Source organism: Tachyglossus aculeatus, chromosome 12 (genome assembly GCF_015852505.1).
Source record: "Tachyglossus aculeatus isolate mTacAcu1 chromosome 12, mTacAcu1.pri, whole genome shotgun sequence".
NCBI classification, from domain to species: domain Eukaryota; kingdom Metazoa; phylum Chordata; class Mammalia; order Monotremata; family Tachyglossidae; genus Tachyglossus; species Tachyglossus aculeatus.
In genome coordinates, this window is record NC_052077.1 from 2,625,879 (window position 1) to 2,644,451 (window position 18,573).

The window sequence follows — 18,573 nt, forward strand, 5'->3', positions numbered from 1 at the left end:
TCATTTGGGTTTTCTTTAGACCGTAATGCCCGGACGATTCAGTGCAGCAGTTTGGATCATTCTCATATTGTCCCTAATGTGGGCTGTGAGGGCTCAGTCATCTCCTGCATATATGTTTGTACAGATTTATTACTCTATTTATTTTACATGTACATATTTACTATTCTATTTATTTTGTTAATGATGTGCATTTAGCATTGATTCTATTTATTCTGATGACACCTGTCCACATGTTTTGTGTTGTTGTCTTTCTCCCCCTTCTAGATTGCGAGCCCATTGTTGGGTAGGAACCATCTCTCTATGTTGCCAACTTGTACTTCCCAAGCGCTTAGTACAGTGCTCTGCACACAGTAAGCGCTCAATAAATGCGATTGAATGAATCTCCGTAAAGTAATTCTTGAATGACTGTTTCCAAGACCTCGGATGATGCTTGAAATCTGTTGAGTTGAAAGAGTTGCCCTGAAGGATGGAAACAAATTTGAAACCCGCCTCCAAGTCCCTCGTCGCATCCTCCAGCGTGACTCAGTGGACTGAGTAAAATAGGGCCAGGCCCGATAAACTATCCCTATTTCATTCATTTAGTGGCGGGAAACGCGGCAGGGCAGCCCAGTCCCCAGCCATGCCATCGTGGAGCAGTCTCAGAATCTCCATCGACTTGTCAGGGCAGCCAAATCGGCTTAATAATCATAATAATAATCGCGGTACTTGTTAAGCATTCATTCAATCGTATTTATTGAGAGCTTACCATGTGCAGAGCACTGTACTAAACGCTGGGGCAGATGCAAGGTTGGACGCAATCCCCGTCCCACGGAGGGTTTACAATCTTAATTTCCATTTTACAGGTGAGGTAACCAAAGCACAGAGAAGTTGTGACTTGACGAGGTCACACAGCAGACTATGGCAGAGCGGGACTAGAACCCGGTTCCTTCTGATTCCCAGGTCCGTGCTCTAACCACTAGACTACACTCCTTCCTCTGTGTTTCCAGAGTAATTTCCAAAGCCCAGATCTATAGACATTCAATCGATCGATCGTATTTTTTGAGCGCTTACTGTGCACAGAGCACTGTACTAAGCGCTGGGCAGAGTACAATTCAACAGAGTTGGTCGGTGTGATTCCTCCCCACAAGGAGCCCTCAATCTGCTGGGGGAGACAGATATCAAAATAAAATAGGGGATGGGGAAATCCTAGATTATAACAGTAAGTGCTGGGTTCTAATCCCGGCTCCACCACTCGTCTGCTGTATGACCTTGGGCAAGCCACTTCACTTCTCTGGCCCTCAAGTTACCTATCTGTAAAATGGGGATTAAGACTGTGAGCCCCAAGTGGGACAGGGACTGTGTCCAACCCAATTTGTTTGTTATTCAGCCCAGCGCTTAGTACAGTGTCTTGCACTTAGTAAGCACTTAACAAATACCATAATCATTGTTAGTGTTACTACTGTGGGATTGGTATAAGTATATATATATATATTGGTATAAATATAAAAAAACAGAAGCAGCGTGGCTCAGTGGAAAGAGCCCAGGCTTTGAAGTCAGAGGTCATGGGTTCAAAGCCTGGCTCCACCAATTGTCAGCTGTGTGACTTTGGGCAAGTCACTTCACTTCTCTGGGCCTCAGTTACCTCATCGGGAAAATGGGGATTAAGACTGGGAGCCCCGTGTGGGACAGAGACTGTGTCCAACCCACTTTGCTTGTATCTACCTCTGCGCTTTGTACAGAGCCTGGCACTCAGTTAACACCTCCCAAGCAGCGTGGCTTAGTGGAAAGAGCAGAGCTTGGGAGTTAGAGGTTGTGGGTTCTAATCCCGCCTCTGCCACTTGTCAGCTGTGTGACTTTGGGCAAATCGCTTAACTTCTCTGTGCCTCAGTTACCTCCTCTGTAAAATGGGGATTAAGACTGGGAGCCCCATGCGGGACAACCTGATCACCTTGCATCTATCCTAGCGTTTAGAACAGTGCTTGGCACATAGTAAGCGTTTAACAAATACCATCATTATTCCAGCGCTTGGAACAGTGCTTTGCACACAGTAAGTGCTTAAATGCCATCATTAACTAATTAACAAATACCACTATTATTATTATTATTATAAAAACTGGGAGTCCCATATGAGATAAGGATTGTGCCTGACCTGCTTACCTTGTAGTTACCCCAGTGCTTAGTTCAGTGCTTGGCACATAGTAAATGCTTAACAAATTTTATCACTATTACTGTTACTGGTATAGACTAAATGTTTCAATAATAAATGTACATCATCCAGTCTTGACGAAGGGTTTTGAGCCCGAGTTAGTTTAAGAAGCTTGAAAGATCAGGTGGAATGTTTCGACTTTACGTGATTGTCGGTTGGATTTTCAACAAATAAGCAACAGCCTTCAAGAAAGAGCTATTTAGCATGGTGCTGTTGAACTGTATTCCAAACAGTTTTATTCCATACACGTCAGGTTTGTTTACATTATTCTAATGATTTCGCACGCTCTCAGATAAATCCTGTACATTTTATACCTTTGTGAAAATGTGCAAGAGGTTAAATGATAACTGTAGGGATCCTACCTCTCTGCTGGATTGGGAGCAGCTCCTATCACACCGTTTTGGAAGATTCAAATCGAAAGAGTTTAGGCCAATTAAACTAGAGGAAAAGGGCTATTTGGCCCCACTCTAACAGCCCCTGATGTAAAATAAAGTCTGGCCACACAAAAGAGAAAGGTACAGATTTACTAAAATTAGCCAAATTATATTCCCACAATTTTACTTCAAATTTAGCTTTGTATCCCTAACTGAAAGTAAGATGACCAACGGAATTAAAATTTAAACACGTATATATGCATCTCTATACGTACATGCTCACGCACACATTTCTTCTCCAACTACCAATTTCCCAACCTCCAAAAACCAGATGATGACAGCGTGATTAACTACAATGAGATTCCTTCCCCATGACAGCAGAAGACCCTATTCAAAACCCTGCTTAGTTTTTCTATACGAAAAGGCCTATTTCCCCCTCGACTTCCCCCAAGAACTTTAAATAGGGCTTTCCAGAAAGAATCAATTTATTCAACGCCTTTTCTTAGCCTTACCTTGGCTAGGCTGGCTACTGTAGTTTCTCTGAATTGGTCCTAATTCATCCTGGGCATTTTCCGAGCCAGGTGAGCTTTGTTAAACCTCCTCAGGAAATCCAGTGCTCTGTGTGGCAATTAAGTCTCTGGAAGCAAATTACATATCCCTCAAATGAAAGACAGCTTTTTCCTACCCTAAGGGGGAAGGCTAGTGGTCTTTGCTGCCACATTTAACCTCTGTGCTTCACCGAAAACAGTGTGAATCGCAATTATGTTCCAGTTTTCACAGAGGGCCTAGGCCAATCCCCGTTTTTGCAGCTTAAATTTCCGTGGAAATTCAGACGATTTCCCAGTTTGAGACTTACGGGATAAGGTCCAAAGTAATGTTTTGGCTCAGGGTGTTAAATGAGAATTAAGATCTGTGGAGGATCTGGGGGGAGAGGGCTTCCACAGACTCATCTGGGAGTTGGCTAACCCACTGGCTTTGTGGACTTAGAGGCTTTGATCACAATCAGGTTTTTTTTTTATAATGGCATATATTCAGGACTCATTAGACGCCAAGCTCTGTGGTAAGCACTAGGTGTTGGTCCCAGATAATCCTAACAGACAAGGTTCCTGTCCCACAGTCTAAGATATAATGAGAGCAGGTATTTTAGCCCCATTTTACAAATGAGGAAACTGAGGTTCAGAGAAGTTAAATGATGTGCCCCAAATCGCTCAGCAGGCCAGCTACAGAGCGTGGACTACAATGCATGTTAGCTGACTTCCTATCCTGTGGTCTTTCCAAGAAACCATGCTGCTTCCCTGAAAGAAAGGATAAAATGACAAAGGGAAACACTTTTGTCGACCAGTATTCCGGGGAGAGACTGAGCAGTATTCCGGGGAGAGACTGTTACCACGGTAATGAAGCAGGTCCTTTTGAATGCTCGTGCTCTATCCATTGGACCACACTGCTTCTCCCAGACACCTGAACCTTTCTTGACCAAGTTGAGGGTTACCAGGGATTCGGGCTTTCATACAGCACATTTGCCCTGCTGCAGGTTTTTCCTGCTCTCTATGACTTTTCCTATGAGATCTCCTCGCTTTCACCGAATTTCATGTTAACTCTTATTTCGAGCAGGGACTCTGTCTCCCTGCTCTCATTACCCTCTCAACTTTGCAGCTCGAAAAGTACAACAGCCACTTGAGTGATTCCACCGGACACTTCTCGAGGTCCTTATCATGTGCCCAGTGGTTAAGACCCTCCCTGATGTGGGACGGGTCTTCCCAACGAGCGGATCTGTTGGACCCAACAGTGGACTGGCTCTCCGGCTTCCCATCGTTCCCCTATTCCATAGCTGTTCCGGGGCACTTAGGGACATCTGATGCGAGCAGATCTTCACGGGGCTCCGCATCGCTCCTTTCTCCATCGGAGGATTTCTCGAGGAAGGAAGGAATAGGACACTCAGGGAAGTGCCTGACTAAAGAGAGAACAATAATTATTCATTCATTCATTCAATCATATTTATTGAGCGCTTACTGTGCGCAGAGCACTGTACTAAGCACTTGGGAAGTACAAGTTGGAAAAATATAGAGACGGCCCCTACCCAACAGAGGGCTCACAGTAAAAGTCACAATCGTAATTCCCTTGCGTATTTTCATCAGTGTGACTATGATAACAGGACGGTTTAACCTTAATCGATCAATTGTATTGACTGAGCACTTGCTGTAGACAGAGCATTCATTCATTCAATTGTATTTACTGAGCGCTTACTGTGTGCAGAGCACTGTACTAAGCGCTTGGGAAGTACAAGTTGGCGACATATAAAGACGGTCGCTACCCAACAGAGGGCTCACAGTAAAAGTCACAATCCTCATTGTAATTCCCTTGCGTCTTTTCATCAGTGTGACTATGATAATAGGATGTTTTAACCTTAATCGATCAATTGTATTGACTGAGCACTTGGTGTGGACAGAGCATTCATTCATTCAATCGTATTTATTGAGTGCTTACTGTGTGCAGAGCACTATACTAAGCGCTTGGAAAGTCAATTCAACAACAAAGAGAGGCAATCCCTGCCCACAGCGGGCTCACAGTCTAGAAGTTGGAGGGGGGAGACAGGCATCAAAACAAATAAGCAGGCATCAATAGCATCAATATAAATAAATATAAAGATATGTACATCATCATCATCAATTGTATTTATTGAGCGCTTACTGTGTGCAGAGCACTGTACTAAGCGCTTGGGAAGTACAAGTTGATACACAAATGTGGGGCACTGTACTAAGCACTTTGGAGAGTACAATATAATCAATCAAAGATATTGAGTGCTCACCTACTATGTGCAGAGCGCTGTACTATTCATTCATCCGATCATATTTATTGAGCGCTTTCTGTGTGCAAAGCACTGTACTAAGCGCTTGGGAGAGTACAATACAACGACAGACACATTCCCTGCCCAAAATGAGCTCACAGCCTAGAGGGAGAGAACAATCCAACAGAATAAGCAGTCCGCTCCCTGCCCATAACGAGTTTACAGTCCAGATGGGAAGACAGACATAAATATAAATAAACTATGGATGTGTATGTAAGTGTTGTGGGGTTGAGGGAGGGGTGAATAAAGGGTACAAATCAATCAATCAATCAATCGTATTTATTGAGCGCTTACTATGTGCAGAGCACTGTACTAAGCGCTTGGGAAGTACAAATTGGCATCACATTGAGACAGTCCCTACCCAACAGTGGGCTCACAGTCTAAAAGGGCAAGTCTAAAAGTCTAAAATCCAAGGGCAAGAGTGACATAGTGCTTTTAATAAAGCTGGGGAGAGTGATCGTTTGTCAGATCATCATCATCATCATCAATCGTATTTATTGAGCGCTTACTATGTGCAGAGCACTGTACTGAGCGCTTGGGAAGTACAAATTGGCAACATATAGAGACAGTCCCTACCCAACAGTGGGCTCACAGTCTAAAAGGGGGAGACAGAGAACAAAACCAAACATACTAACAAAATAAAATAAATAGAATAGGTGATAATAATAATAATAAGAAGAAGAAGAAGAAGAAGAAGAAGAAGAAGAAGAAGAAGAAGAAGAGGGAGGGAGTTCCAAGACAGAGGCGGAACACATGCGAGAGCTCAGTGGGGAGATGGACAAGATGAAATCTTAACAATTTTCCAAATGCCCATTTGGAGTAGGAATTCGCTACTGTGCCAAAGTTACGGAAAGGCAGAGGGTTTTCCTGTTTCTTCAGTTTTGCGCCAGCTTCCTCTGAGAAGCCAATTGAGCGCTTTATATTTCATAAGACTTACAAAGTGTGTCTGGAAATTACTTTTCCTAACACACGTCCTTATTTTAGTTGACAGGCCTGCATTAATCAGTGAAGATAGTATTCCGTCGGTACCATGAGAGAAGCAATATTGTCGCAGCATCACAAAGAATATTTTTATTATATCCATTACCTTGAATCACATTTTTGTCAGAAATGTTGAGGCACTGTACGTGTGAAAAGGAAGGAAGCAGCCAGAATATGTTATTTTTGCATTTTGTACATGATGTATTGTCGTATCTTCTATAGGTGCAGTACAAGGATACAATTAAATGTGAAAGTGATTCTATCACATATATAGAAATTCTAATGCAAATATGCAGTCTTTATTCTCTTCCTTTTCTCCCCACTCTCATTCCCTTTTAGAGAGCAAACTCTGCTTTGTATAGAAGAAATGTAATGAGACCCTTCTCTCCTTTGGGAAATTCCATTCTACAAAATCTCCCTGGCATTTGTGAACTTGAAGAAAGCAAAAATCGAATGTTTTACGTTCTCTTTCTGCCCCCATCTCGTGCCCACAGTTCTCTTGTTTGGAGTTTTCTCTGAAGTCCAGGGGGATCCTGAGAGATGAGAGTTCACATGGAAATGTGGTTAAAGTGAGGAGATGGAGGAAATGAAGTGACTGTGTTACACTTATATATGTATATATCCTGTATACATATATATCCTGTGTATATGCTTATATGTTTGTACATATTTATTACTCTATTTATTTTACTAGTACATATTTATTCTATTTATTTTATTTTGTTAATATGTTTTGTTGCCTGTCTCCCCCTTCTATAATAATAATAATGATGATAATAATAATAATGGCATTTATTAAGCGCTTACTATGTGCAAAGCACTGTTCTAAGCGCTGGGGAGATTACAAGGTAAAGCACCTGTATATATGTTTGTACAGATTTATTACTCTATTTATTTTACTTGTACATATTTACTATTCTATTTATTTTGTTAATGTTGTACATCTAGCTTTATTTCTATTTATTCTGATGACTTGACACCTGTCCACGTGTCTTCTAGCCTGTGAGCCCGCTGTTGGGTAGGGACCGTCTCTATATGTTGCCAACTTATACTTCCCAAGCGCTTAGTACAGTGCTCTGCACACAGTAAGCGCTCAATAAATACGACTGAATGAACGAATGAATGAACTCAAACCTGAGCTAGCTTTTCTGGCTGCAAAAACCATCGCTCCACTGAGAAACAAGACTGAAATCCACCAGCCTAACCACGCTGATAGTTTTTCCCGGGCTACCAGAGCGTGGCTCAGTGGAAAGAGCCGGGGCTTTGGAGTCAGAGGTCATGGGTTCAAATCCCGGCTCCGCCAATTGTCAGCTCTATGGCTCTGGGCAAGTCACTTCACTTCTCTGGGCCTCAGTTACCTCATCTGGAAAATGGGGATGAAGACTGTGAGCCCCCCGTGGGACAACCTCCCCAGTGCTTAGAACAGTGCTTTGCACATAGTAAGCACGTAATAAATGCCATTATTATTATTGTTATTATTACCTCTGCCTCTTCTACAGGCTTTGGCCTTCCTCTCCCCACAAAGCAGCCAGAAACGGGTTGATCATGGTCCGTGTGGAATGCTTCATCGTAATATTTGATCTGGCATAGACACCTGCGGCCCTGTTGCTAATCTGGCCTCCTCTAGATTGCAAAAACCCTTCAGGAGAGGAATAGTGTTTGTCTTAGATACAGTGTGTGCATAACTAAGGGAATCTGTTCAATTGATTTTCAAAGTTGCACAATCTAAGCTGCTTCAGAGTCTACCAGCTCTTGTTATTTTGTACTCTCCCAAGCTCTTACTACAGTGCTCTGCACGGAGTAAGTGCTCAATAAATACATGTGATTGGTAACTGAAGACAACCACTCTTTGGTACGGTTGAAGAGTAAGATCTCAACAATTCAGTCCAGACCACTGTGGGATGCTGTAAGCGCCCTCTATTCATTCATTCATTCATTCAGTTGTATTTATTGAGCACTTTCAGTGTGCAAAGCATTGCTCTAATCGCTACGGAGAGTACACTATAAAAACAGACCGTAAGCTCCTTACGGGCAGGGATTGCATCCATTAACTCTACTGCCCTGTCCTCTCCAAGGGCTCCTTACAGGGCTCCACACAGAGTAAGTGCTCAATAAATACAACTGGCTGATTGATTGGGTGCCAGGTGACTGGATCTCTTGGGTCCCCAGCTGAAGCAGCAGCGTGGCTCAGTGGAAAGAGCCCGGGCTTGGGAGTCAGAGGTCATGGGTTCCAATCCCTGCTCCGCCACTTGTCAGCTGTGTGACCTTGGGCAAGTCACTTAACTTCTCTGTGCCCCAGTTACCTCATCTGGAAAACGGGGATTAAGACTGTGAGCCCCACGTGGGACAATCTGATCACCTTGTATCCCCCCAGCGCTTAGAACAGTGCTTCGCACATAGTAAGCACTTAACAAAGCACTGTCTTCCCCCTCTATACTGTGAGCCCGTTGTTGGGAGGGACCATCTCCATATGTTGCCAACTTGTACTTCCCAAGTGCTTAGTACAATGCTCTGCACGCAGTAAGCGCTCAATATATACGATTGAATGAATTAATGAATGAACAAATACCATTATTATTATTATTATTATGGGCAGCAGTAGTAGCACCCAAAAGGAGAAAGGAGAAATGGACCAACTGACGTCACCGAGTCAGATTAGCCGAGTAGGGCCAGTCATGGAACAGGATGCGGTCTGGTGGGCTCCTGAAAACATCATCATCATCATCATCAATCGTATTTATTGAGCACTTACTGTGTGCAGAGCACTGTACTAAGCGCTTGGGAAGTACAAGTTGGCAACATATAGAGACAGTTCCTACCCAACAGTGGGCTCACAGTATAAAACTCAATCTCTGGAGACAGTTTGGCCTAACTCCCAAACTCTCCCGGAGTGAAACACCAAGGGTTCTTTGTGCTCCGATGCCAATCTGGACTTTCCTGTGCTCTTTTAGCCCGAGACACTCCTGAGTTTCCACACAGGAATGCCTCACCGTTGACTTCAAAGCACTCAAATCACCTTGCCCCCTCCTACCTCACCTCGCTACTGTCTTACTACAACCCAACTCACAAACTTCACTGTACCTCAGTCTCGTCCATCTCACTGCCAACTTCTCACCCACATCCTGCCTGTGGCCTGGAATGCCCTCCCTCCTCATATCAGAAAATTACTTTCCCTGCTTTGAAAGCCATAGTCAAAGTACATCTTCTCCAAGAGGCCTTCCCTGACTAAACCTTCTTATCCTTTTTTCAACTCACTTTTGACCTCCTCCCTTTATCCATCCCCTCACCCAGCCCCCAGCACTTACGCACGTATCTGTAATTTATTTATATTAATGTCTGTCTCTCCCTCTAGACTGTAAGCTTGCTTTGGGCAGGGCATGTGTCTGTTGTTATATCATACTCTCCCAAGTGCTTTGCACATAGTAAGCGCTTAACAAATACCATCATCATTATTATTATTATTATTACAGTACTCTGCACACACTAATAATAATAATGAATAATTATGGTACTTGTTAAGTGCTTACTATGTGCCAAGCACCATTCTAAGCACTGGAGTAGATGCAAAATAATCAGGTTGGACACAGTCCCTGTCCCACATGGGGCTCCCAGTCTTAATCCCCATATTACAGATGAGGGAACTGAGGCACAGAGACGTGAAGTGACTTCACGAAGGTCACACAGCAGACAAGTGGTGGAGTCAGAATTAGAACCCACATCTCTGATTCCCAAGCCAGTGCTCTTATCACAAAGCCAAGCTGCTTCCCCAGTGCTTAATAAATACAACTCGGTTGACTGACAGGCAATTGCCTCTCAGCTGTACCCAGGCTGGAGAACTCAAGAGTCCCGAGGGTCTTTTGTGAGCAGAAATCACCAGTCGTCATTTTGGCTAGGCCGTAAATTGGGCCAGCGGGCTGCCTGTGGCCACCGACAAAGGAGTGGATTAATTAGTCTGACAATTACCCGGACTCCTCGCTGCTTCCTGTCACCATTCCACTTTGGGCCTTTCCACCGCTCATGAGCACAGATGCTTGAAGAACGGCACATGATGGGGGATATCGGGACACTCGGATCAGTCAGTTCCGTGTCGTTAAAGTTCTTGCTAGCTGCCATTTGAAAAATTCCGTAGGGGAGAATTTGACAAGATCCCCTAAAAGGAGGCATGCCACTTGCTTGCTTTGTGACCTTGGACCAGTCATGTGAACTTCTCCGTGTCTTAGTTTTCTCAACAGTAAAATGAGGATTAAATCCTATTGAGACTGAGAGCTCCCTTTGGCATAGGGATTGTGACCCACTTGTACTTCCCAAGCACTTAGTACAGTGCTCTGCACACAGTAAGCGCTCAATAAATACGATTGAATGAATTAACTTGAATCTGCCCCAGCGCTTAGTACATAGAGCTTAATAAGTACGGTAATTATTGTTATTATTGTTCCTCAACTCCAAACGGCACAGAGGTGTATTGAGGCTTAAAAATCCATCATTACTGTTAAATCTCCAAGAATGACAGTTTGTTTTTTTTTTCTTTTTCTTTTTTCCTGTAACCTAAGCTATTGCCCTTTGAGGCTATTTTTTTTTTTTTTTTTGGAGTAGGACTGTGGATATGAAAAAAAAACTGTGTTTCCTATTTCCCAATGTGAACACCTGCATTTAAAAAAATAATTTTCCTTGTGTACCCAGAAATGCAGAATTTAGAAACCTCACGTAATTGTTTCAAGTGTACACAAATTGATTGGAAATAAATAGATGAAGATAATGACTCACTCCGTGTTTATATCAGGTAGTGCTGGTATCAAAGCACATACCAATTAGAATCATTGAACCTGTCAAAGCAAAAAAAGTTCCCCTTGTACGCAGTGACTAAAAAGAAAATTAAGTTTGCAGTGATCCCAAACTTGAAGGGCATCCAATTTTACCCATTCCTATTTAGAATCTTCACTGGTAACATGTTCCTCCTCCGTTTTCATTACGTTTTCTCCGATATTTGGCTCCCAAAGCTGGATTTCTTCCTTGAAAACCTCACCTCTCTATCAGAGGCCAACCACCAACCCTGGATTGCCTGTAGAATGACCCATTTATCTCATTGCTTCTCAAAATTGTAACTGCATTCCTTAAGACTTTTCCATATAGCCCTCTTTCATGAAATCCAAAGATTTTTAACTGGTTTTGGATATACAATTCAATGAAGGCTACTTGGCCTAAAACAACTTAAACCTCCACTTTTTTCATTCTCTAGACTGTGACCGCACTGAGGGCAGGGAGCAGCTCTTGTTGTATTGTTTGCTCCCAAGAGAACAATAATAATCACTGTACAGTAATAATAAGTATAGCAATAATAATTACTGTTATAATATAATGTAAAAATAAATAATATTGTAATAATTAGTACAGTAAGAGCTCGATAAATATCATCGATGATGATGATTCTTCAATCGTTATGAAACAAGCTTGCTTTTTTTATCCTTTCTGTGTTTTTAAAGTTTGAGGGTTTATATAAAGATGTCGAGAGTACAGATAGAGATGAGAAAAGAATACTGGGGCTAATCTAAGGGGTCTACTATAGGGGCAAACACCAGTGGGTGTTTGACAAAGGTTAATTGAATTGATCTGCATACTATATCTTTGTGGTGTTGGCCAAGCAATTTTCGCAAATGCTAATGAGTGAAGCTCTTTAGCACTAAATATAAACACAATCTGGTTAGGTGATTCCTACTTGCAAATGAAAGCATCCCCTTGATTTTTAGCGGAGGGAATCAGTGGTGAGACCAGTCTGCATAGACTCAGCCTGAAAGGTTTCCTTAACTGTATCTTTAACCCAAAGTTAATATAGACCCAAACTCCATTCCACCTTCAAGATTACTACTTTCATTCCCCCTCCGACCCCGCTTTCCTTAAACACGCATTCCACGTCCAAACTGAAGAGCGGTGTCTTCCTTCCTCTGAACAGCCCTCTAGCCTGTTTCATTTCCATGAATCATCCAAGATCTGAGCAGTTAACCAACGAATGACCAAGATAAGAGGCACTGGAACCCTCTACAGACTCTTTATTGCTGCATATTTTATTTTCCAGAGAAGATGACACCTCAAAATGGGCCCTCTGCCCCTGAAACTCTGACCCAAGAAGAGCAGGAGCAGCAGATAAGGAAGATGATGGCGAAGAGGTCAAAAATCATCGAGGAGCTGATCCAGACAGAAAAGGACTACCTCAATGACTTGGAGCTCTGCATCCGGGAAGTGGTTCAGCCCCTGAGAAGTAAACAGGTAGAGCATCTCATTTAATCACTGTGAGATTTTGTTTTCCCGGTTTCACAATGGAAGCACCAGTTAAATGGGAAGAAAGTCACCAAAACACATCACCAATCCTCAATGGTTGGGCAGGACACCGGGATTGGAGATAATCTGTGGATCAGTGAAAGTCCCTCTGCTACCTTTTAGAACTAGAATAACTCAATCAATCCATCAGTAGTTGTTGAGCGCTTACTGTGTGCAGAGCATTGTACAAAGCACTTGGGAGAGTACAGTTTAAAAGAGTCGGTAAACACGTTTCCCGCCCACAGTGAGCTTGCAGTCTAAAGGGAAGACAGATATTAATATAAATAAATGAATTACGAGTATGTACATCAGTGCTTTGGGGGCGAGGGGGAGGTGAATAAAGGGTGCAAGGATGACACAGAAGGGAGTGGGAGAAGAAGAAATGAGGGCTTAGTCGGAAAAGTCTCTTGGAGCAGTTGTGCATTTAATAAAGTTTGGAAAGTGGAGAGAGTGATCATCTGTCGGACCTAAAGGAAGAGAGTGTACCGGGCCAGAAGTAGGACGTGGGTGAGGGGTTGGCGATGAGATAGACGACATCGAGGTACAGCTTGGCATTAGAGGGGTGAATTGTATGGGCTGGGTTGTAGTGGAAAATCAAGGAGGTAAGGTAGGAGGGGACAACCTGACAGTGCATTAAAGTTGATGATAAGGAGTTTCTTTTGGATGCGGAGGTGGATGGGCAACCACTAGAGGTTCTTGGGAAGTGGGGAAACATGGACAGAAAGATTTCGCAGAAAAATGATTGGGTCAGCAGAGTGAGGTGTGGATCAGAGTGAGAAGCATCAGGAAGCGGGGAGATTAGAAAGGAGACTGATGCAGTAATCAAGATGGGTGAGGATAAATGCTTGGATTAACATGTTGTCAATTTGGATGGAGAAGAAAAGGCAGATTTTAACAGTGTGAAGGTTGAACGGGATTTGGTGATATATTGGATGTTGAGTGAGACAGATGAGTTCATTTATTCATTGTCGTATTTATTGAGCGCTTTCTGTGTGCAGAGCACTTGGGAAGTACAAGTCGGCAACATATAGAGACGGTCCCTACCCAACAACGGGCTCACAGTCTAGAAGGGGGAGAGAGACAACAAAACAAAACATGTAGAAAGGTGTCAAAACCATCAAAATGAATAGAATTATAGCTTTAGGCATATCATTAATAAAATAGAGTAGTAAATGTGTACAAGTAAAATAAATAGGGTTATACATCTGGCCAAATATATACAAGTGCTGTGGGGAGGGGAAGGAGGTAGGGCGGGGGGGGATGGGGAGGAGGAGAGGAAAAAGGGGGCTCAGTCTGGGAAGGCCTCCTGGAGGAGGTGAGCTTTCAATAGGGCTTTGAAGGGAGGAAGAGAGCTAGTTTGGCAGATGTGTGGAGGGAGGGCATTCCGGGCCAGGGGAAGGATGTGAGCCGGGGGTCAACAGCAGGACAGGCGAGAACGAGGCCCAGTGAGGAGGTTAGCGGCAGAGGAGCGGAGGGTGCGGGCTGGGCTGGAGAAGGAGAGAAGGAAGGTGAGGTAGGAGGGGGCGAGGGGATGGAGAGAGAGTTGAGCATAATATCAAGGCTTGTGAGAGAGAAAGGATGTCTACAGGGTTTGGACAGGGAAGATAAAGAGTTCTATTTTGGATATCTTGAATTTGAGGTGACGGCTGGACAGCCGCGTAGAGATGTCCTGAACGGGAGGAAATGCAAGACTGCAGAGAAGGAGAGAGAGCAGGGCTGGAGATGTAGATTTGGGAAAAATCCGCTTAGAAATAGTAGTTGAAATCATGGGAGTGAATGAATTCTTCAAGGGAGTAGATGGAGAATAGATGGGGACCCACCACTGAGCTCTGAGGGACCCCCACAGTTAAAGGGTGGGAGGGAGAGGGAGAGTCCGTGAAAGAGACTGAAAATGAGTGACCAGAGAGATAGGAGTAGAATCGGGAGAGAACAGGATCAGTGAAGCTAAATGTTTTCCAGGAGAAAGGGTGGGCAACAGTGTCAGAGGCAGCTGAGAGGTTGAGGAGGAAGAGGATGGAGTAGAGGCTGTTGGATATGGCGAGAAGGAGTTTATTGGTGACCTTATTAGGTGACTGTTTTGGTGGCATGAATGAGGAGGAAGCCAGATTGGAGAAAATTGGAGGAGAATAATAATAATAATAATGATAGCATTTATTAAGCACTTACCATGTGCAAAGCACTGTTCTAAGTGCCGGGGAGGTTATACGGTGATCAGGTTGTCCCACGGGGGGCTCACAATCTTCATCCCCATTTTCCAGATGAGGTCACTGAGGCCCAGAGAAGTGAAGTGACTTGCCCAAAGTCACACAGCTGACAATTGGCGGAGCCGGGGTTTGAACCCATGACCTCTGACTCCACAGCGAGAAGAACCTGAGAAGAGTTCAGAGAGGAATGGTAGGAGGGAGATGGGGAGATAGCGTGACGTAGTGGATGGAGCATGGACCTGAAAGCTGGAGGTGATGGGTTCTAATTCCGGCTCCATCACTTGTCTGCTGTGTGACCTCAGGCAAGTGACTTCACTTCTCTGGGCCTCAGTTACCTCATCTGGAAAATGAGGATCGAGACTGTGAGTTCCACCTAGGACAGGGACTGTCTCCAACCCGATTTGCTTGTACGCACCCCGGGACTTAGTACGGTCCCGACACTTAGTCAGTGCTTAACAAAAACTATAATTATCATTATTATTATTGTTATAACTGGAGGGAGTCAGGGGTTCCAAGGGAGGGTTCTTCTAGGATAGTAGATACAGCATGGGAAGCAGCGTGGCTCAGTGGAAAGAGCCCGGGCTTGGGAGTCAGAGGTCATGGGTTCTAATTCCAGCACCGCCGCTTGTCAGCTGTGTGACTTTGGGCAAGTCATTTAACTTCTCTGTGCCTCATCTGTAAAATGGGGATGAAGACTGTGAGCCCCCCGTGGGACAACCTGATCACCTTGTATCCTCCCCAGCACTTAGAACAGTGCCTTGCACGTAGTAAGCGCTTAACAAATGCCATCATTATTACTATTAGCATGTTTGAAAGCAGTGGGGGGAAGCCACTGGAGAGTGAACAGTTGAAAATGGCAATCAAGGAGGGGAAAAGAAGGAGGCTGAGTGTTTTAAAAAGGTGTGAAAGGGCAGGATCAGAGGTGCAGGTTGTAGGGGGATGGATTTTGAGAGGAGGCTGGAGATCTCGTCTTGAGATTCTGCTGGGAAAGGTGGGAGAATCAAAGAAGAGGCAGGGGGAGGGAGGAGCTGGAGATAAGCAGTGGAGATTTCAGGGAGATCACATCTGATGGTTTCAGTTGGCTTAATAAAGTACACGGCGAGCTCAGTAGGGGCAGAATATGGGAGAACAATACTCACTGGGAAAACCTGAAGTTCAAGTTTTCAAAGTTCTTTGCTCCTCTGAAGTGCTAAAGTGGGCAGAAAAGGCAGTTTAAAATTTTTATGTAACAGATCAGAAATGCCAGCTTCGGTACTTCTAATTTTCTTTCTTGACTCTCCTAAGAAAAGTTTTGGTAACGCCATCTATGCAGTATTTTACTTTGTGTAAATCCTTAATATATTCAATACATTTAATTCTTTTTTTCCCCAAATCTATATTATTTGACTTGAGACAGTTAAAATTCGGAACATCAAGCCTGTGGTGATCAGGCGGCGGAATGAAAATCCATCCGAATGTAGGATGAGGGTTTGCTTTTCCCAGTACTTGATTCCACCTAAAATCCTCTGCTTTTGACTTAAGGACAAAATCAACATTGCACACGACTCTCTTTGGGGAACCATTCATTTATTCATTCACTCAATCATATTTATTGAGCGCTTAAACCAGTTTTGGAGTAGTGGCAAAGAGCAGCTCATAAAGAAGCAAGTTTGATGGCCAGCCTAAAAGGAATAACCTTCCGGCTTGAACCGGTCATTGTAGTAGAAATAATTGCAGGAGGAGGAGGAGGAGCATTTATTGAGCACCCCCTTGATGCAGTGCTTTGTACTAAGCACTTGGGAAGTCTTGTCTTATGCCGTCGAGTCATCTACGACTGATAGCGACACCACTGACACATCCACCTCCATCTGCAATCGTTCCGGTAATGTAGCCACGGAGTTTTCTCGGTAAAAATACGCAAGTGGTTTACCACTGCCTCTTTCCATGCAGTAAAGTTGAGTTCTCCGCCCTCGACTCTCTCCCATGTCGCTGCTGCCCAGCGTGGGTGAGTTTTGATTTGCAGCACATGGCCTTCCACTCGCTAGCCACTGGCCAAGCTAGAGATGGAATGGGTAGGCCGCTGCTTGACTCTCCCTCCCGTAGTCGAGACTGGTAGAGGACTGGAAACTCTCCAGGTGTGGCATGGCAAGGTCAGAACTAAGATAAGCGTGATAGCAGTTTGGAGAGGAAGGAGCGGATGCTGCGTAGGAAAAATTGGCAGAGTTTGGAATGCCCAAGTTGGAGGAAAACCAAGAGTCCCGGGTTGCAGGGCTCCGAGGCGGGAAAGATGGTTCGAGTGGTTGACTGAAATAGAAAAATCCAAACTGGGCTTGGGTCTAGGGTAAAGATAAGGAGTTTGGTTCTTGATGCGTTGAGTATGAGGAGCCAGCAGGATATAATAACAATGGCATTTATTAAGCACTTACAATGTGCAAAACACTGTTCTAAGCGCTGGATATCCAAGTGGAGAGGTCCTGGAAGTGTGAGGAAATGTGGGATTTTAAATCAGATGAGAAGTCAGGGCTAGGAAGGTAGATTTGGCCTAGTGGAAATAATAATAATGATGGTATTTGTTAAGCGCCTTACTATGTGCCAAGCACTGTTCTAAACACTGGGGTAGATACGAGGTTGTCAGGTTGTCCCATGCAGGGCTCACAGTCTTAATCCCCACTTTACAGATGAGGTAACCGAGGCACAGAGAAGTGAAGTGGCTTGCCCAAAGTCACACAGCTGACAAGTGGTGGATCTGGTATTAGAACCCATGACCTCTGACTCCCAAGTCCCTGCTCTTTCCGCTAAGCCAAGCTGCTTCTCTAGAAAGAGAGCCCGGGCTTGGGAGTCAGAGGTCAGGGGTTCTAATCTCGGCCCTCCCACATGTCTGCTGTGTGTCCTTGGACAAGTCACTTAACTTCTCCGTGCCTCAGTTACCTCATCTGTAAAATAAACGTCAAGATTGTGAGCACCCTGAGGGATATGAATCGTGTCCAACCTGGTTACCTTGCATCTAGCCCAGCTCTTAGAACAATGCTTGGTACATAGTAAGTGCTTAACAAATGCCACAATTATTATTATTTATTATTATTTGGGAGTCACAAGCGTAGAAATGGTAGGGTGTTGGCCTGTACATCCTTAGCCACCCTGCCACGGTGACTGAGGAACACTCTGCCTGCTCCTGCCTGGGGATAAAAGGCACTGCTCTGCTTCTCGGCCCTCTCCACCTCTTTATTTTGAAGCCAAACTAAGCCCCCAACACTTGAGGCTTGCCTCCCTCCACACTCTACGTTCTCATTCATTCATTCAATCGTATTTATTGAGCGCTTACTGTGTGCAGAGCACTGTACTAAGTTCTCCTCACCCATGGCCAAGTGACCTGTTTGTTTCCCTCCCCGTCACCCAGTGCTGGCTTTGGCTCTTCTCCACACTAACAATTATAATAATGGTATTTGTAAAGTGCCAAGCACTGTTCTAAGCGCTGGGGAGGTCACAGGTTGTCCCACGTGGGGCTCACAGTCTTCATCCCCATTTTCCAGATGAGGGAACTGAGGCACAGAGAAGTGAAGTGACTGGCCCAAAGTCACACAGCTGACAAGCGGCGGAGCCTGGATTAGAACCCAAGACCTCTAACTCCCAAACCACGCTGCTTCTATCGGGGAGACCCCGTCCCGTCCTACTTCTCACCGCCCTAGCAGGAAT

General features: G+C 44.3%; 1 protein-coding gene across 1 annotated transcript in view; it reads left to right on the top strand.

Moving 5' to 3' along the window:
- The window catches only part of ARHGEF38 (Rho guanine nucleotide exchange factor 38), a 107,740-nt gene that overhangs the window by 14,169 nt on the left and 74,998 nt on the right, over window positions 1-18,573 (top strand). The window contains exon 2 of the mRNA XM_038755249.1: window positions 12,456-12,646. Coding sequence (XP_038611177.1) covers window positions 12,456-12,646 — 191 coding nt within the window. The remainder of the gene's footprint in view (window positions 1-12,455; window positions 12,647-18,573) is intronic.